This window comes from Salarias fasciatus, chromosome 12, assembly GCF_902148845.1.
Source record: "Salarias fasciatus chromosome 12, fSalaFa1.1, whole genome shotgun sequence".
NCBI classification, from domain to species: domain Eukaryota; kingdom Metazoa; phylum Chordata; class Actinopteri; order Blenniiformes; family Blenniidae; genus Salarias; species Salarias fasciatus.
In genome coordinates this window covers 30,089,083-30,109,953 of record NC_043756.1, presented here as the reverse complement: position 1 = coordinate 30,109,953, position 20,871 = coordinate 30,089,083, and the positions used below count along the sequence as shown (strand labels likewise).

The following is a 20,871-nucleotide window of genomic DNA, read 5'->3' as shown; positions in this document are numbered from 1 at the left end:
CTGGAGACAGTTAAAGGGCATTTTTTGAATAAGTTAATGAGTTTTTAAAAGATTGTGTGTTTGGAGAGAGTTGGTTTGTGTGTGCGTGCCTTCGTCAGAGAGGGTGACTCTGTGTGTGTGTGTGTGTGTGTGACTGTGTGTGTGTGTGTGTGTGTGTGTGTGTGTGTGTGTGTGTGTGTGTGTGTGTGTGTGTGTGTGTGTGTGTGTGTGTGTGTGTGTGTGGAGACAGCGTGAATGGGAATTAAAACGATTGGAATATGTGTTTGGAGAGAAAATGTCTGTGTGTGCTCACCTTTGTTTGGAGAAAATGTGTTTGACAAAGAAATTGTGTACGTGCGTGCGCTTGCGCGCCTGTGTTTCTTTGTCAGTGTGTGCGTGTGCGTGTGTGTCTGGAGAGTTAATTAGTGTGTGTGAGTGCACTTTATTTTGTAAATCTCGTTCTGAAAACCCTCCATCTGCGTGCTCTTACTGTGAAGGCTCCTCCTTGTTGCCATGGTAACAGCTCCAGGTGGAGCCTCCGAGTGAATCACGTGGATTCAGACCGCGCTGCGCGTTCACGTGAGCGGAGAGTTGTTGTGAAGCGGCGACGATTTTATAATTTTTTTTTATTATTGTTATTCATCTTTAAGAGGAAAAAGGGAACAAGAAACGAAACGTTTTGGTTTGTAATTTGATTTGATTTAATTTAGTTGAATCCCGCGGCGGCTCAGTGGAAACGCGGGAATGTGCTGCGGTGTCTGCGGGACGGAGGCTGTGATTTTCAGCGGCTGAAAGTGACTGAGGAGCCCCGGGGAGGAGGTGCAGCAGGAGGAAGAACACCCCGCATCATGGCACCAAACTTTGAGCCACACTCTCCCGCCCGGACGGAGTGACGGCATGGGGGGCCGCGGAGCTCCGGAGCCCGCACACTGACGCCCTCCCAGCGGGTGGAGCCCGGAGGAGAAGCGGCCGGCCGGCTGCCGCCGCCTCACCCACCTGAAGCACCTGCGGCCGGGGGACGACGGGACGGCCGGGCGCGCTGTGGTGATGCTTCTGCTCCATTTCTCTTCTGCTCTCAGTTTTGGTTTCCCCAAGAAGATCCGCGCTATCCCGCAATGGCTCGCTTCGAAGACTACAAAGGAGGAGGCGGAGGAGGAGGCGGCGGCGGCAGCGGTCCCGGCTCCTGTCAGTCCTCGACAGCGGCGGGGTCGACGGCGTCGGCGGCGGGCAGAGGGGCCAGCCGTCCGCCGCCGGGGCCTCCCGGGGGCCAGAGGATGTACAAGCAGACGATGGCCCAGAGAGCCCGGACTATGGCCATTTACAACCCCATCCCCGTCAAGCAGAACTGCCTCACCGTCAATCGCTCTCTGTTCATCTTCAGCGAGGACAACATCATCCGGAAATATGCCAAAAAGATCACCGAATGGCCATATCCTTACCCCGGCACCTGTGCGCGGTGGGCTCCGCCGACGAAACGCGCATTTTAAGAGTTTTTGACAAAAAGATATGAGAAAAATGCACCAGTAATGTGCTGCACTCGCCTACAGTCAAGCATACGACCGCACTCTTTAATCCGGCTTGTATATAATCATGGAAATGGTATTTTAAAGTTTACACTTGGGCTTACAGTTGGATCTCGGAGATTGGCTTATCCACACAGTGCATTTCCAGTTGAGATATAACTTTTTTTGTTTTTAATTTGTTAATCTTTTGGGGAAAATTAGCCTGAGCCAGAGCTGTAATCCCAGTTTTCTCTTGTTTCAGCTGAAACCAGACATCAGGTTGAGCTCTCAGTTCTGGTGTGTGTGTGTGTGTGTGTGTGTGTGTGTGTGTGTGTGTGTGTGTGTGTGTGTGTGTGTGTGTGTGTGTGTGTGTGTGTGTGTGTGTGTGTGTGTGTGTGTGTGTGTGTGTGTGCGCGCGCGCGCGCGGTCTGTGCAGACCCCCCCAGCCTCTCTCCTCTCTGCAGATGGAGCTGTCCAAGGTGCTGAACTCCCAGCAAACAGCAGCCTTTCTCCTCAGCAACAGGCCTGTCTGCATGGGTGTGACAGCAGGTCAGGCCGGGCCGGGCAGGGCCGGGCCGGGCCGGGCGAGCAGCACTCTGCTGCAGGGTTCGAACACATCTCCCTGTGCACGGCCACCTGTTGAACTGAGTCATTTCTCACGTGCAGAGTGTTTGCATTTAGTTCAGATGAAGTTGTGTAACCGGCTGCCGGTTGCCGCCGAGCAGACATTCATCATGCTTTTGTTGTCGCAGTGCATTATCAGAGCAGCCACTGTAGGATGAAGTGTCGTCGTGGCCCCGCGAGCAGCCGGGGGCCAACCGGGGGCCCACAGGGAGCCCACTGGCTGTAGGGTCAGTAATGACACAGCAGAGGTGCAGTGCACGTATATAATCTGTATGATTATGTGTGGAACAGAACAAACTGCGTGTGTGTGTGTGTGTGTGTGTGTGTGTGTGTGTGTGTGTGTGTGTGAGTGTGAGTGTGCAGAGATGCTGCATGTCGATGATATCCAGCACAGAAGAAACAGGTTTCTAACATCATGTTGGAGGTTTTAGATGTCAACAGTCTGCTGAAGGACTCCAGGGTGAAGGATGCTGTGCAGATGCATTGTGGGAAATGTAGGCTTCTGTGTACTGGCTGATTGGGTTACATACTTCGCTATTAAAGAGGAATATTTATTTATGTATAATATATAAGATGTCAGAAAGAGGGACAACTCTTGCTATTTTTTTATGAATTACAGAGAACATACAGTGGCCACTAATCCCTCAGAAGAGACTTTTCTTAATCTGGATTACATTGAAAAGAGATTAATAAATGCATTCAAATTCATTTTCTATTAACTCTGTAGAGCTGTGATTTTTACGACTAACAGAGGTGTCTGCTCACTTTTCACCAGATGAAATTGATAATTACTAAACATGTTCAACCTTCAAAATGAAGACAACAGAATGGAACAGAGTAGCTTTATTTTTATGTGTCACATAGTGAAATCACAGCTTCTCTGTTTACTTTGGATTTGTTTACCAAAATTAGTACTTTAACTACATTTATTGAATTTAAGAACTTTTTATAGTTTATAGCTCTATTTTAGCCACTGCAGAGGAGCTGTAGGCTTCAGACTTCCCGTTTTTAAGGTTGTTTTTTATCTCAACATTAATTTTCAGATCTTTCCCAGGACATTTTTGTTAAGAATGATCTTTTATTTACTATTACTTACAGGAATTTCTCAAATCGACTGAAAGCAATTCTGAGTTCACATGCCTTTTATGGGAATTTGCTTCTACTTCACTTTAAATGACATGAATGATAAAGATGATAAAGAAAGCAACCCCAAGCTGCAAATAATAAAAGAATGGTTCCCACGAGAACCTGTTGCATCATGAAACTCATTTTTAATTGTGGTAGACAACAGATGTATTCCTCATGTTAATTCTGAAAGATGAAATATTCCCTTTGAAATAAGTTTGTTGTGTTTCTGTGCTTTATATTCAATGCCAGACTAAACTGTAGTCATATCATATCGTCACTTCACTTTCCATCTGCACTTGCAGTGCATTGATTCCAATACTTCACTTTAAAAGACTTTAAGTCCTCAGTACTCTCATTTTTAAAATTTACCATAATGAAGAATTAGTTTGTGTTGTGATTGTGTGTTTTCCTGATGTTACAGATCAAAGGTTTTTTTAATTCTGTTCTGATGAGTGGAAGTGTTTTGTATCTTGACTGGATATTTGAAAGAGTTTCAGTGTGTGTTTGAAAGTTCTCCTTAACTCGCCCATCACTCCGTTCGAGTATATGATTCTGGCCACCATCATAGCGAACTGCATCGTCCTGGCTCTGGAGCAGCACCTGCCCGCCTCGGACAAGACGCCCATGTCTGAGCGCCTGGTGAGTCCCGGCAGTGAAACCAGAAGTCTGTTATCTGTGTGGGAGACGTTTTTGAAAAATATTAGTGCTTTAAAAGTTTTGATATTGAATGAAAATCCATGTCTTATGTTTATAAAGTTTCATCACATTAATTTGGAACCAACAGCCATTCAAGTCTGAAATCTCAAACCTGACTGAAAATGCATGATGAATCAAAACTGACCGTTCGGGTAACGGTAATAAAGTGGATGAGGACAGTCGTAGACTATAGAAGATATTTCAAAAGCATCTAGCTCACACAACAGTTGTTTTTATGATAATGTCATTAAATCTGGCATTTGGCAAAAACAAAGGCATGTACAGTGTATAAAACGTGGAATTAATCACGATAAAGGTAATTCAAACAGCCTGCTTTTGCTTCTTTCTTGATTTGAAGTAAATTTGAAAGTGAAGTAAAATGAAGATGCCACATTTAAGCAAAGTGAATTTCTTTCTTTTGTTCTCTTGAATTGAGATTAACGACTCACTGCACCACCTAGTGGTTCAGACTGGTATTACACAACGACCAGTGCTGGTACTTGCTGGTTTTCTAGTGAACCTTCCCAGAATTCTCTGCTACACTGTGATTACTTAATGTTTTTCTTTTTTTTTTTTTGCTTGTTTTAGACTAAGTAAAATGATTTTGTACCTTTTAAACCCATTTTTAATGAGCTTGCTGCTCTTGTTCTCAGACTGGGTTTAATCCAGTCCCCCTCTCCTCCTCTCCTCCTCCTCCTGCTGCTCGGGGCTGCAGGAGGAGCAGAAACCTGCAGAGCTGCCTGTGATCACCCCAGTGTGTCGTTACCTCAGGTTACCCCTGCTGCGCCCCCCCCCCCCCCAACCTTCCTTCCCCCAACCTTCCTTCCCCCGTCTCCCCCTCCTCCACCCCCTCCATCCATCCTGGGCTCCCTTGTTAAATCCCTCCATTAAAGAAGCGCTGCGAGCCGCTCGGTCCAATCAGAGAGCCTCTGGCTGCGGCGCCTGCTGCATGACTGTTTTCAAGAATGAAATGTCACCCCGCGAGGCAGCAAGTCCCCGCTGCCCGCTCTCATTGATCCGCTCCATGGAGATGTGGCCCCAACCCTTATCTGTCTGCGCCTTACAGAGTATTTTTCTATTAGTTCAAGCTGAGAAATACTCGTTTATTTCTACATTTTAACAGGAGTGACTGGGATGCTTGATGTCCAATTTGCTCACATGGGTCACAGAGCTTTGCTCAACCTCAAATTTAAATGTACTTCCTGAAATTCACCTTTCATCAACTCTGATTACTAATTCAAATGACTAATTGTCTCAGACTGACCCTGTTTGACTCAGTGGAAGTGCTCGACATGAGCACTCTTACTTTGTATCAACCGTCTGTGTCTTCTCTCCCCGACAGGACGACACAGAGCCTTACTTTATTGGAATATTTTGCTTCGAAGCTGGCATCAAGATCATTGCCCTGGGCTTCGCCTTTCACAAAGGCTCCTACCTGCGTAATGGCTGGAATGTAATGGACTTTGTGGTGGTCCTAACAGGGTGAGTAGCGCCGGCCTAATGGCTTATACAGCTGCTAACTGACAGAGCTGATGGGCAGCAGCGATTAATGAGGGGAGGGGAGCGCTTTGCTGTGTGTGTGTGTGTGTGTGTGTGTGTGTGTGTGTGTGTTGCATTTGTAATGATCAGCAGAGCCGAGCCTTTCCAGATGGCCGAGTGTTTTCTTCCTGTCTGAATAAACAGGACTCTTGATAAGGTGCCGCTGTCTGCATTAGACATGCAGAAAACCAGAGGGGTGGAGGATTAATGCAGTGAAGAAATGACAGCCCCACTCCCTTCTTTGAATATTTTCACCTCTTTCTCTCTGTTGCTTTATTGCATGAGTGCAGATGAGGACACTTGTGTGCAACACGACAAATGATTAAAGATACAATATGTCAAACATTTTCATTGTCCTCTGAAAGATGTCTGTGAACCTTGCTGCATGGACATCAACTAAAACTAGTGGGTTAGCCAACAACTCCAGGGGTCCCCTGAACGCCTCACGTGCAGGCGATTTAAAGATGCAGCAATTTAATTATGTCCTCAGAGTACTGTACAAATTATTTTTATAAATGCTATGCTGCCCCCCATGCGCGCTGCCATTAGATGCAATCATTCAAAAGTTCCCTGAACGCCTCACGTGCAGGATATCATTGGAGACATCTTGTAGATGTCCAGCAGTCCCTGAAATAACCTCCAAAGTCTCATGCGGGCATGACCGTTTGGTTTAGAGTCCAATTTGTTCTCTAAATGCCTGACAGTGGTAGAATTTACATTCAAATTGTTTTTGGATTCTACAGTTCTCACCTGAACACCTCCCCTGCTGGGAGCCAATATGTTAAAAAAGGTAGATTTAAATAGATTTGGCCACTTTTAAACTTTTACTTCTCTCTTTTTTCATTAAATGACAGTTTCCTCTGATGATCAGTACTTTTAGTTTGAGCCTTTCTTACTTTCTAACCACCTTTCGCACCTTCTCCACCAACATCTTTGATGTTTCAAATAAAAAAAACCCAATAAGTCAGATAGTTTTGTTCTTCTGTATATTTAAATGTGTTTATTTTAAATGTTAATTCTACTTTTGTCAGCTCTGTTGATTGCTGGGTTGTTGCTTCAGTTTCCCCTTAAATCTTTGTGCGTTGTGAGAGAATATTTAATGTAGCTTTTTAAGAAGACGCGTTTCATGATTTCTTTGCTGTAGCTTTGTCAGACATTCATTCCACAGACCACAGAATGTTGCTGTGCTTTATGTGAGCATATTTTCTTTAACAGAGCAACACTTATATCTATATTTGTATTTTTGTGTTGTTATTTTTAACGGGCTAGCGACAGTGTTACCACAGATCGTCTGTGGAGTAAACAGAGAGGATCCCCTGGTACCAGAGGAGAGATGGTGTACGGGAATAGTGCTGTTGGTGTGTGTGTGTGTGTGTGTGTGTGTGTGTGTGTGTGTGTGTGTGTGTGTGTGTGTCATGGGGGGAGGTGGGAGGATGCTGGGGCGGGGCGGTTAGTGACGGAGGATGCTGTTACGCTGCAGAAAGTCCCTAAACACCCTCCACTCAGGGACCGGAATGAGTGTGGTTTACTCCAGAATCTCTCTCTCTCTCTCACACACACACACACACACACACACACACACACACACACACACACACACACACACACACACACACACTCTTCTATGTGGCTTTTGTATCAAACCACAACAAGGTTTTCTGGAAGTTTCATCCTTTCATTACAGATATTTTGCCCCTTTCTTTTCCCCCAGTCCTTTAATCTGTAGTATATTTGGACTTTTTGAACAATCCCTTTTGTCACCGGCTTGTATTTACATCAATATTCAGATATTTACGTCCATGCAGTTCATGCATCCATATACCAAGTCTCTGTTGGCCTGTGAATTTTTCAGCTTTTTTTTTCACCATGAATAAGTGCTCGATCTGCAACCTGCTCTCAGCCCTCAAACACATCCTGCCTTCCTCTGCTCGATGCTGCTCACACCACGGTAACATCTCCATAGCACAACACAGACTCTTCCTGACTGCTCTGCTAAAATTCCACCGAACAGCTTGCTTTTATGAAGAAATTCTTACAATTTGGATACAGAAACATAAATACTACAATTGTCCAACAAGTCTGTTCATTAATATCAACCTGTTAAACTAATTTTTTTATTTTTTTAAACCTTACTCCTATTGGAGACGATTCTTCTTTGGTGAATCATAAACTTGCTAAAGTCTGTGAACGCCTCACATGCAGACTGTCCTGAGATGCAGCCACTTAAATCCCCTGAACGCCTCTTTTAATGCTACAGTTTCCGTTTGCCCGCTGAATGCCTCGCATGCTGACGACACTGCAGCTTCCAGATGTTCCCACCATGTCCATAGTGGCTGGTCTGCCAGTCAAGCAGGCTACATGTGATGGATTTGCTGATGCACGCTGAACACTGTTGTTACATGCTACAGGTTTCACATTTTCCCTGAATGCCTCACATACAGGCTGTTTCCTGAGCCTCTCATTTGAAACCTATTCATTTGACTGCAGCCTTCAAATGCTATAATTTGCAGATGTTCCCTGAACGTCTCACATACTGACTGTTGCAAACCACCACAGTTTGTAGATGTTTTATGAAAACGTCACGTGATAAATGAATTTCAGTCAGTACAGTTTGCAGATGTTCCCTAAATACATATTTTGGCTATTCAGTCAGGTCATGATGAATTTTCCAATTTCCCCTAAGTGCAGTTGCTGCATTTTACAATTTTCTATTGCATGACTGCTGCAAACCACGTCAGTTTGCAGATGTTCCCTAAATGCATCATGTGCTGACTACAAAGCAGCCAGTACAGTTTATTCCCTAAACGTGTACTGTGTCTGTCCACAGGTCATTGTTAGAGATGATGAAATTGTCGATATCCCTCGAACGCCTCACATGCTGACTGTCTGCTATTGCCACATGCTACCGTTGATACATACCTTAGCAACAATCTGCATGGCAAACTCTGCAAGATAAGGTCCCCATCTGAACCTGTTATATTTTCCTTTTCTCTGTTACCACCAGGTAGGAAATAATTAGGAATGGTTTATTGGCTCAAGTTCTGTGAATTAATTGCTATTGGTCTCAGTTTTCTCTCATGTATGAAATCCAGCCTGTATGAATATGCAGACTCTAAATGCACATTGAATTAAATCGTAATTCAGCAGTCATTGTTTATCGCACATGTTGATCTTGATCAACCTCGATATGTTTTGCAGCTCTTCCGTCAAGGTCAGGGACAGTTTGTCAGGGCCTGCGTTCATCTACAACCTCCTCAGTGTGTGTGTGTGTGTGTGTGTGTGTGTGTGTGTGTGTGTGTGTGTGTGTGTGTGTGTGTGGGAGCGGTCCGAGCAGTGCCTGATTGAATTGAAGCTGAGCTGGCTGACCTGATGACCATAATTGAAGGCTGGGTGGTGGATGGAGGCCATTACAGCAGCAGCTCTGGTCATCTCATTGGTGCCACACCACAGATGCCCTATTGCTCACGTGGAACAATGCACACACACACACACACACACACACACACAAAGACACGTGAGCGATGCACTTAAAACATGCACACGTCAACAAATCACTTGTCCATGATGACGTCCATTTCCTGCAGGATGTTGGGTGTAGAAACCCGGAGCTATTAGGCCGAAGCAGTGACTCACTGATTATCAGGCCCTCTGAGTTTCAAACTGTTGGTGATGTGTGCGTCGGAGCCGCCAGAGCCACGTGTTAACACGCTAACGCTGATGAAGCTGCAGCGTTGATCCATCAGGAGCTCAACACTATGATTTTATCACAGCTTGTGAAGATGCAGGGTTAGAGTTGGTGTTATGGGTTATGTCGGGTGGACACAAGTGTTGGAGATGACTGGCGACACAACCAGAGCAGCCAGAGTGAAGCTTTTAAAGGAAGGTAGTGAGACCTGCTGTGAGGTTTGGAGACAGTTACAGGAGCTGACAGAGAAGAAGAAGCAGAGACATTCATTGCAGACAGAAGCAGAAGATTGACGGATGCAGTGATGGAGATGGTCGGTGCAGCAGCAGGGGAGGCAGATACTTCAGTTACTATTTGACGAAGATTTGAGGAGTATCTCATTAATCTTGAATTAGAGAGACGTTCGGCTGTATCCAAAGCAGCGTGATTAGCATTAGCAGCCGTCCATGAAGCTGAACTGATCTCATCTCAGAGGAAATTTTGGAACCATGTTGACTCTTTGCTACACCTGTTCACGGCCCGTAAACGAGGCGCTTTGCTCTTATTTTATAGGTGATTGTCGGGTTATTTGTGTCATTTTATTCAACCAATTTAGCAGTCCGCCTCCTTGAGATTTTAACTTTGTAAATAATTAAATCCTCATCTGCAATTCAAAACTTGTGTGCGTAAAAAAGAAAAAAAAAAAGGGAGTTAGCAGGCTGCATTATGCATGCAGCGGTATCCTGAGTTTTTCCCCGCTGTTAGACATAGAAGTGCATTGTGAGCACAGTTTAAACTGTTTGACTGCGAGTCAAATACCACAAGTCGTCAGATATGTTGGGTTAATGATGCAGGATGGAAATTCTTCAAGAGAACTGTGATGACCTAAGTTTTGAGCTTAATGGCGCTATGTTTGACCCAGATATCTAAATGTGCCAATATTCGGTCGTTGTGGTGATAGCCGGATACTGATTTTAGATCTGAATATCCGTGGTCGTGGATTTTTTTTCAAGAAATTAGCAGTTTCCGAAAAATGTAGATTGCATGTGGGTGGAAGGTTGTTTCAATAAAAACTTATGTGGGTACAGTTCATTGATGAAATGGAAAATGTTAAACTGAACAGATTTCAGCTGTATTTTTCTTACAGTGAGCACCAAAGTCTGAAACAGAAGTCTTCACAGCTGTTCTGCAGACGTCAGGAGCAGAAAATGTGGTTCTTCACTTGTATTATTGAACCACATGAGTAACTAAAGATTCAAAGTGTTTACTGATCCAGAGAGCTGAGGGAATGAAAATGGCATCTATACCACCCACTTCACCTTTTATTCATGAACACACTGCAAATGTGCAAGAAATGTCATTTTTTTAAGGTGATAACCAGCCAAAGTGGAAAAACTCATGGAATACTGGGAGCCTCTTTTTAATGAGGTTATTGGCAAGTTGTTATGTTATTAACTTTATTATAGTCTAAATGCCTAAAGCATAAACATGAGTGATTAAAAGAATACATTAAATGCAATATTGGTTCAGTATTAAGATTGGGGACATTTTCAAATTAGTTGTAAAACAAATGAGATTTTAAACACAGAACATATCACAATAAAAGTGTCGATATTGTTTGGCTTTCTGTTGATTTCATCGTGCTCTTGTGAGTCTTCTATATCAAGCTGTCATCATCAAATGGGTGGAGTGGAGCTCTTTCTCCTAGAAATCTCTCCCATTTCTCACCGTCTTGTTATTTTTGGCCTCCTATCACAGGAGGAACCACCCGATCCGTGTGCTGTGAATCAGACTGTTGACAGCTCAGGTGTTTCTAACCCTCACAAACTGCTGCTGGGCCGAGTCTGACAGAAGGGAGCGGAGAACTGGAGCCGAGTGGGCCTGAAAAAGACACGAGACGTTGCTACGCAAACGGCACATTCACCTCTCTCATTGAGCTGTTTTGTAAACTCTGCTAATTGTTGCTAATTAATTACAGCGGAGTGCTTTTACTGGCAGTGGCTGTAATTACAGCAGGAGGAATGGAGGCAGGTCTCTCCACTTCCTTTTCTTCTGGAAAATCCTCCTTTTATATCCGGCAACTGGAAGGTTTTGGGGCGGCTTCGGCTCCGTTGGAGGACGTGCACATGGGCGTGTCGGTGTGTAGCTTCTGCACACTCCCTCCAGGCTGGAGGTCCTGCGTCGAGGTCAGATGTGGCTCCAGGTGGTTCGCTGTCGGAACACCAGACAAATCGGTCAAAACCGGTCATTGGTAGAGTTCATTTATCGTGGAAGCAGCAGCCGTGTGTGTAATTTGTGCATGGAGTATAAATTCAGTGTCTGAAAGCGTGACTTTTCTCTCAGAGTGAGTCGAGCTGGTACCAAAATAAAGTCATTGAGGGAGCAGCAGCTAAAGGAGCATTTAATCTGAGCTCTCCATGTGTGAGAGCTTCGACCTCCTTCTGATTCCACGGAGCCCAAGATGCTGACTTTGCCACTTTTCAAACAGAGCAACCCCCCCCCACCGATAGCATCTATTAATTAGATTTATAATAAAAGCGCTGCAGAACAGAGATATCTTTATGTTTTTTCGGAACGCTATCTGGATTGTTGGGACTTCGCCGAGCTGCTGTGTTGGCCGTGGTGATGCTGAGAGTGGATTTGCCCCCCACCACCCTCTCCACCTGACGCGCGGCTCGATACGCCATCGATCGGAGGACGGGGGCCGATACACGCTCTTATTATCGCTGAGGCCTGACCCGGCCCGGGAGGTTCAGAGCTGGTCTTTTCATGAAGGCCGAGTGCAGCAGCCAAGCCCCCCCTAATGGATCCAGTGGATCAATGGAGGACGCGTTGTGAGCAGCGATGGTGTCAGAATGAGGAAAGCTCCAAGCCCCTTCAAACACCAGGGCCATTTCTTATCGAAGCAGCACACTTTTCAAATCCCCGTTTAAACACCTGAGGACAGTTTTAATCACATTCATGAAGTAGCAGAAACGCATAGATCACTGCGCAGGAGATGCAAATGTCTTCATGCTCTGAGATTTATTTTTGTCCCTTCCACATCACAGTGCTCTTTCTCTTTCCTCAGATTCAGTTGTGTTTGTCCGCGTTTCCTTGAAGAAGGATTTGTGTTTTCAGTGACTCCGACCACCGTCGCCGTGTACATGACCCCCACAACTCAACTAAAGCTTCCCATCTTCACTTAAAAATGCTGTCATTTAAACGAGACCTCAAACTTTCAAAAACAGCCAATTGAACATTTTCTTGAGTTATTTAAGATTACGGTCAGAACCAAACATGCAGAAGCTGCTTCTTGTTTTCATGCATTAAATATTTGGAACAAACTCCCAGAACCCTTCAGAATGACTCTAAATCTGAGTTTTTAGACTTTTCTGTCTGCTGCGTTGTCTTTGACTCTGCTCTATTGAGCTAGATTGATTCATAGTTTATGAGTGCAGAAATAAATAAATGACTTTTCTTGACAACCTAGTGCGTTTCTTAGTTTTCTGCCTGACTGTTTTCAAATTTTGTGTTCCCTCATGTGTCTGTCATGTTTCAGTTCTGAGGTCTGGTCTGGTCTCGTTTCATGTTCAGTTCAGTGTCTTTCTTTTCTTGATTGTCTTCAGCAGTGTGTTTTTTCCTGTTTTCGCTGCTCAGTTCTGTCTCTTTTTGATTTTCCTTCCAGGATTTTCTTTCGGTTTGGACTTTGGCTTCTGTTTCCTTTGTGTAAGTTCTCTTTCTGGATTTTTCTCTTTCTGTTTCAATCCCAAGTCTCCAGCTTGTTTCCTTCTTGACAAACTTCGAAGTTTTACAATCTGCCAGTTCTTTAACGCTGCTGTGTGTTTTTCCTTGGCTCTGAGAAGCTCTTGTTAGAAACAAGTCCTGGCTTTTCATCTCGGCTTTCTGGTGGTTTTTGTGTTTCGTTGGTATCATAAACTGCAAAGCTGCAATCCAAATGCTCTCACTGTGTTTCCGTGGTCGTCCTTCACTCTTCTTCACCTGAGTGGATTGTGCTTTTATGGCTGTTTCTTCACACTTTCACTCTTCAGTCTGAACAGCAAGCTGTGAGTCTTTTGAAAAACAAAATCCTCGGAAAGAGAAGAAAGGCTGCGAGCTCTGGTTTTAACCCTCCGTCTGTTTCCTGTGATCCCTGCAGTCTGAACTCAGCGACAGGCTGCAGCTTCATCAATTCAAATGTTCTGTGATCAGCAGAGGAATCCGCACATCTTCCTCCGCTAACATCCAGATTATAGAGTGAATCGGTTATTAAACTGACTCACATAGTGCCAACAGCTCAGCTAATGCTAATGCTAACACTGCAGTCATACTGCTGCATTAGCCTTGTTAAAACCGAGAGAGTGTTAAGCAACACAGGAGGTGCTGTTCTCCTCTCCAGTCCTTTGTGGAGTTAAAGAGAAGTACCTGGTCCTGAAAGCAGAACATTGATCCAGTCCGCAGTCAATGAGCCCTGCAGGTATGGGGGGGGGGGGTCCGGTGGATGGGGTGATGATGGCTGCGCTGCGGTCGGAGCTAATGCACAGCGTTAGCACAGCCAGCTCCTCTGTAAGCAGCCGCTCTCTGAAGGGAAACTTGGAACAAATAGATGAATAATTGATCAGGTTTCACTGGATGAATTAGCCCTGTTCGAGGGGGCATTTTGTCTCCTTTGATAAGCCCACATTATTGCTCCGGTCTGCCTTTCCTGAGGCGCGTAGCGTACAGAGCTCACTATAAATAAGGCATCATTATTGCATGAAGCGGTAGAGTATTGACCCAGATCTGTGTTCTTCTGCACTGAAAACACGGACTTCTTTCAGTATGACTCCTCTTCATCCTCCACCATGAGTCTCTACATCCACTTTCACAGTCAGAATCTATTTGAAATCTGTATTTCTTTACATGTTTTAAGAAGAATTTTAGCCTGAAAGATGGTGAAATCTGTGTAAAAGTATGAGTTGAATTGAGTAACTTTTTGAAGTTTCAGAAGTTAAACTTAAAGAAGTTTCAGTGCTCTTGTTTGTTTTGTTGTCGAGCTGCTGTCTCTCACTAGCTTTACCTTTCGCATTTATAATAAATCCCTGCATTTTTTTCAGAAGCAAATCTGTTGAAAGATGATAGAATGTGGTGTGAATGTCAGCCATGAGTGGGGCCAGTTAAAACGAATGCTTCCCGCTTCCCAGAAACCGACATCTGTCAGAACTACTCCGAGGATCCGCCCATTTGCTGGGAGCGGCGCTGAAGAGGCCCGGTGGGGATTGAGGTGCTCGACTGGCTGCCGAGCTGCACGGGACTCTCCCGGCCATTTGTTTAAATGGACTTTTATTCTTCGGGAAGTGGAGGATTGTGCTGGGAAATGCGAGCGCTGCCTCCACTCCCTCCTGAACACGTGCAGAGAGACGGCGTCTGATTTCAATGGCAGTGGCCGCCGTTTCATTTTGGCTCGTTTTCACATTTCCCTGAATGAATCAGTGCACCAGTGTTGAGACGTGTGAATGTATAACACTGTAAACAGACTGTAACACTCTTAAGATGCCAGGACGGGTCTGAATCACAGTTTGTGACTCTGCTGTCACAGTTTAATCCAAACATGTCTGTGTGAAGAACGAGAAAATGAATCCATGAATAGAAATGAAAATTACAGAAACAGCTTTATTTATATTTCACATTTCAGAGGATAAACAAACATTTACCGCTATTGAAGCTAAGAGGAAAACATTAAAGACCCTCTCCAATGAAAATCATGTTTTTATGTTGTTCACATGTTCACGTAGCATTTTTCTTGTGCTACAGGACGTGTTGAGAAAACTGCCCTCAAAATTATTTTTCTGAGTATTTCTGCATTCAAGTCTCTATGAGCGACAATCAAACTAGAAAATCCAAAATCAAAAAGACTGGACTTGTTACGTCACAAACCCTCTGGCGAGCCCCGCCCACTCCACCCTGCCCCGCCCACTCCACCCTGCCCCGCTCATTCCTGGGCTTTTCCTGTTAACGCAGTCAAGTGCATGGTGTCGCGACACTGTTCAGGGATTCACAGGCTGGAGAGAACCCCCAGTTGCTGTTATCCGGGAAGAAGCGGCGTAACGTCCTCAGCCCAGTGTTTCGGATGATATGGGTTCCCTGTTAACTGGTGACCTAAGGATGTTGAAAACGCGACCGAAACTTGTAGTTGTTCTGACGAATGTCGGTTATTTGCAGTTACAGACCTGCCTTTCATGAGTCTTATTTTAACATCTGCTATTACCAGCACCAGTTAGGAGAACCAGTTAATCTGAAACACCGGACACTGTGGGGCAGTCCACCGACAGTCGTGCGATCCGATAGTAACGGATCTCCCTGCGATGAGGAGAGGCGGAGGGCGGTCTGCAGAACCAATATATAATTGAAACACTCCTGAGAATGTTTAAAAAGCAAAAGGGGATTGGAGTGGGACTTTAAGGACCATCATGCAAAACATGGAAAATATTCACAACACATGCAAAACAAATATAAAATTTATATTGATTAAAACATTTTAAATAAATATCAATACAACAGAGAAATAATTAATATATTCTTTGCATTTTGTTTTCATTCATGACTTTTATTTGTTGCTACATTATTGTCAATATAAATTTAAACAAAATACAGTTAAATGATCAGAACAGAGAGATTAGCATGCATGGACTGTGTTTTTGTATAAGTTGTCATAGAATAAGCAACACTTATCAATATTATGTGAAACTATGGAAATAAAAATGTAAAAGGGTTTGTTTTTTTTCAATATTAAAGCAGTAAAATTCTTCTTTCTAATAACCACCTCTTATATTAGCTTTTCTTGCATTATTTTCTGTTCCAGATTAAACCAGATTTTTTGACAGTATCTGTCTGTTAGGTAAACTTTGGATCTTTTCAAGACTGAAAAATCTAAAGCGAGCCAAAGCTCAGACTTCACTTTCATTTAGTTGAATTTATCATAAAATAGAAGAAGAAGAATGCATTTAGCTGTAGGGAAAAAAATACATAAGAAGGTTTAAAAAAATAAAGTCAATGTGAAAACTGTTTTTATTATGAAACCATCAGCAGTTGGACAGTGTCTTATAAATGAGGCAGAGAAAGCAGTTCAAACTTAGTTTGGACCAAAGAAACCCAAGCTAGCTGAAGCGAAGGCTTCACTGATCATTCCTCACAACGTTTATCAGAGCTTCAGAAAATCACATTACTTTCTAAATTATCTCACATTATTATATTAGAACTATTAGCTTGTGTGCGACACAGTGTCTGTCTGTCAGGTGGACTGCATCTAACAAATTAGGCAGAAAAAAGCAGATGGGAGTTGAACTTTGGACCTTTTCAGAGGAACATGTGGACCATTCCACTGCCTCATTACTAAGAGAGAGAGAGATGGGAGCATGTTTTCTGTTTTGGACCCAAGTGTCTGAGGCTGCCGATCGATGGCCCAGTAGAGGTCTCGACACCACCCCCACCCCCACCGCCTCATTTATCGGAGGTGGGTCAGGACCCGACAGGCAGCCGGGCACCGCTGCCCCCTCTCAGCTGCGATAGCAGCCGCGGAGCCTGAATAGCTGAGTCTATTTGCAGAGGGATGAAACAAAGCCGCTTCTGGTATTTTTCTGGCCCGGGGCCACGCCCAGATTGCAACTCTTGAATAGGCTCTTTTTCAGAATTGGTTATTTTGCCCCATTCAGCCATGTTATCTCTTTGTCTGAATGCCAGACAGTGATGAGTGGAGTTTATTGAGCGTGCTCTGTCATTATGTTAAGCTGATGTCCATTACATGGACGCTGCCTTTGGCCTCGGAGCTCCGACTCAACTGGAAGAATTGATTTGCACTTACTGTCCATCACGGAAACGCTCCGGCCCGGTTTTATTGCGCCCGTTCGATCTGAACCTCACGGCACGTTTGACTGGACAAATATTGTATCTGTGTGTTGCGTCAGTGGCTCATAGGAGGCTCCAGTGACCCCGACTGGAAATCAGCACAGAACCTCCTCCTAAAGCCAGAGAACATCACACATATTGGCCTCGACCAGTCGATTAAAAGATGAAACCTTCCCCCTGTCACTAGTCGACATCAGACATCAGTCAGTGTTTTTTTCTTTCATAGGGCTGCTAACCGGTCATACAGCCGCCCGCCACTAGTCGGAGCTACAGAGCTGTCGGATTAGACGTCACATTTTGATATGCAAAAATCTCATTTAAATTCCGTTTGTGTGTAAATTCAGTCATGGTGTAATTTTTAGTTGATCATCTGCAAAATGCACAGAAATTGAAAGCTCTGTCTATTTGTAATATCTGTAATACAATCTATAATATTTAGCACTTTGCACAAGATCAATAAATTAGTAAATAAATCAGTAAATCAGGCCGCACTATTCTAGTATTTAGCTATCAGTCATCTGTCTATGTTTACATTGCATTACCCTAGAATTTGATGAGACTATTGACCTGAGCAGCTTATTTAAGAACAACGTCCGAGTTATCCCATATGACGAGATGTTTATTTCTCAAATTTGAAAAAAATTTTATTCAGTCACGAGATCTTTAGGAATGTGTCGATAACAAAACACACAAGAAAGTTAAATCCAAAACAGAATAAAGAGGACAGATTTAAGAAAGCACCAGTTTTTTTTTGTTTTTTTTTGACAGTGTCGATCATTTTCTCAGTGGAAAACAAGTTGAATGGAGAGAAAAGTTTGTTTTACTACATAGATTATACATCTCCACAAGTCATACGTCTGTGTATTTGTTATGAGTAGACATCGCTTTGCTGATGCTGTCAAACTGCAGTCGAATCTCGAGACTGTGATCGTCTGTGCAGCCTCTGACTGGATGTGCTTTTCACATCAGACGTTAATCAGGTCAGACTCCGTTAAAGCAGCGGTTGATAAAGAGGCAGACTGCAGCGCCATGTCGGTGACGGCGACGGCATCTTTTACGTGTTAGTCCAGCGTGTAGATGCAGATGTATGGACACTTCGTCCGGCGGGTGACCTGCTTCCTTTACTTCTTCATCTTGTTCATGACATTCAAGTCAGAGGGTCAGCTTCTGCATATCTGGTTGACTCTGGAACAGAAAACAGGTTTGATCTGGATGACCTGAAAGGTCTCGATGGATCAGAACACCACAGAAGATCTGTGATAGATTTTTAGCCGAAACCAATTAGAGGTTGGGTTTTATTTTTAAATGTATTCTATGACAGGAAATCATTGCAAAGACCTGAAAACTGGACTGACGTGGTCTCCTTTTCAGAGCTGCAGCACATTTTGGAAGCGCGTGGATGTTAAACAGGAGTGGGGCCAGGATGGAGCCTTGAGGAACGCCGCATGCCTATCTATTTATTTTTTGTTTTAAGGTTTGTTATGAACTAGCTTTAGTCTGGGTTGTTGTATGTTAGATGAGTTTTACAGTTATTTTCCTACTTTATTCAAGGCCAGTTTTGAACGTATTTCTGACTTTTGTACTACATTTGTTGTTGTTGTTGTTTTTTTGTTTTTTTTTGGGGCTTTTTTGTCTAGTTTTCAACAAACGTTTAGATTTTTATTTGGCTGGTTATGGACTTTTTTTTGGTTTTCTGGTTATGATCCCCACAGACTTGCTCTTCCAAGAGGAGCTTTTAAATATAAAGCCCCTCTTAATAACAGAGTTTCTTACTTTATTATATTTATTTTGAGTACTCATACATGATATTGCTGGACCTGACAGGGGGACACAGACTGGCAGAGCGATGGAGAGTGAAGGAAACAAACAAGTGAACAAGCAAACAAACAAAAAAATTGGAGAGGAGGAGGAGAGCGCAGTGGTTTTCCAGTTTTTGACAGTCTTGTTTTACACTTTTTTTTTGATTTATCGACTTCCTTTTTGAAGGATTATGATGTATTCAAGATTTGATTTAGACATAAGTTTTTTGTTGTCATGAATCAAAGCACTTCAAGACTTGATGATAAACTGAAAAACACAACGTTTCAAACGGTGCTGTGAAAACGTGTCATCTGTGTTTGCTCCTTCTGTTCGTGTGTCATTAGACCAGCTGTCAGCGTTTTTATTCTTTAAATCACGCCACTTTGCTCCTTCATGTGTGACAACAATGAACAGCAGAATCGAGAATCTTCCATTGGGCTGGGTTCGACGGTCCCTCTCTGTTTTCATCACAAATGATAAACAAATGAATAAATGATCTGCGTCCAGCCGTTGTAATTGCTGCTCGCCACCCCAGAACGAGGTGCTCCGTTAACGGTGAATTAATGAGATTAATCCTGAGCTGTACATGTGGAGATATGAGCAGCCAGCGACCGGCTGAGCTGCAGCTCGTCTCTCGGCTGTTTGTCTCTAATGAGATCAGTGGAGCCTCCTTTGTTTCTATGGCTACACCTCCAGTCGTCTCCTCTGTGTCGTCCCTCCTCCTCCTCCTCCTCCACCCTCCACCCTCCATCTATCCATTCCCTCAGCTTCACATCCTTCACCCCCGCCGAGCTGTTGACTGTCCTCGGCGTCGTCGGCCCGCTCCGCTCCGCCCTGTGGGGCCGTGGACGAGCGCTCGCGGACGGATCCCAGACGAAGGTGGAAAAGTTTGCAGCGTTTCTTAATGAGGCAACAGCCACAGATATGAGGAAGCATCCTCCGTTTGTTCAGCTGAGCGCACGGGAAGGGTCAATACTGCCCCCTGTAGGAGGAAGCACATGATCAATAACACCATCAGCCAGAACATTAGGACCACTGATTGTCTGTCTTACAGTGTCAGTGCTTGTGTTGTATTGTATTGTTAATTTCCCCCTGTGGGACTAATAAAGGATTTTCAATTCACATCAGGCTTAAGCAAAAGAATGAAACAAAAACATGTTGAATGTTTTTCATTAAAAAGCAGAAGTGTCACTTTTTTCCAGACTTTCCAAACCTACTAATTAAATGTTGAGCTGGCTCACATATGAGGTGAAAAAAATAAGTTCCTCAATGTGAGTCTTACTTGAGCAAAACGCCTCAACTGACTGCTTGATTGTGGACATTTTTTTTTAACTGGCTTTAAAATAGTCGTTTTTAGTTTATTTTAAAGATGACTTGGATGAAGAGGTTTTACATCGGTTTTGTCTGTATTAAGAAGTATTCAAACGAGATCTGCCTGATTTTGGGCAGTTTTAAAGTTTTTTTTTACAATAATTTCATCTGGTGTACTTTGAAGAAGCTTTCCATTGATTTATTTATTAATTTTTTGTGTACATTTGGGACTCATTTTGCAGCAGCTTGGACTGACTTTTCAACTGTTTCTGAACTTGTATCAACTCTGACTTCGTCTCCTGATACTGTTGTAACCAGTTTTTTCTTCCACACGCTGTCAGCTGCAGCCCGACTTCTGCCTCCACTCAATACAGTGGAGAGTGGAGGCGTATTATATTTTATTATATTGAGAGTCTGCTCCATTCTCCACCTTTCCATGGGAGAGGAGCCCAGTCTGAGCACAGTACAAATACACAGTGAATCTGATTTGTCACCCAGTCTGAACCCTGTTCTCCACCCCCTCCTCCTCCTCCTTCTCCCCGAGGAAGACATTTTCTATTTTCTTGCCATTGAGCTGAGCCCAAGTATGGGGCTGTCATGAATATTGCATGGAATAGGAAATTTTGGGGCCAGCCGGGATGCTGGATGCATGCACACCATGGCGGCTCGGATGGATTGCAGGTTTCAGCCCCCCCCGTTCTGGGTGAGGAAGACTGAGGGTTGAAATGGTCGTTCCACCATCGTTCTCTGGAAATACGTGGCACA

At 43.9% G+C, this 20,871-nt stretch overlaps 1 protein-coding gene across 2 annotated transcripts in view; it reads left to right on the top strand.

The window, feature by feature from the left end:
• Nucleotides 1-680: 680 nt before the first annotated feature.
• Nucleotides 681-20,871, top strand: part of cacna1ba (calcium channel, voltage-dependent, N type, alpha 1B subunit, a) — a 99,065-nt gene continuing 78,874 nt past the window's right edge. For both annotated transcript variants that reach the window (XM_030105731.1, XM_030105730.1), the window contains exons 1-3: nt 681-1,408; nt 3,767-3,872; nt 5,272-5,411. In XM_030105731.1, coding sequence (XP_029961591.1) covers nt 1,095-1,408; nt 3,767-3,872; nt 5,272-5,411 — 560 coding nt within the window. In that variant the 5' untranslated portion in view covers nt 681-1,094. The remainder of the gene's footprint in view (nt 1,409-3,766; nt 3,873-5,271; nt 5,412-20,871) is intronic.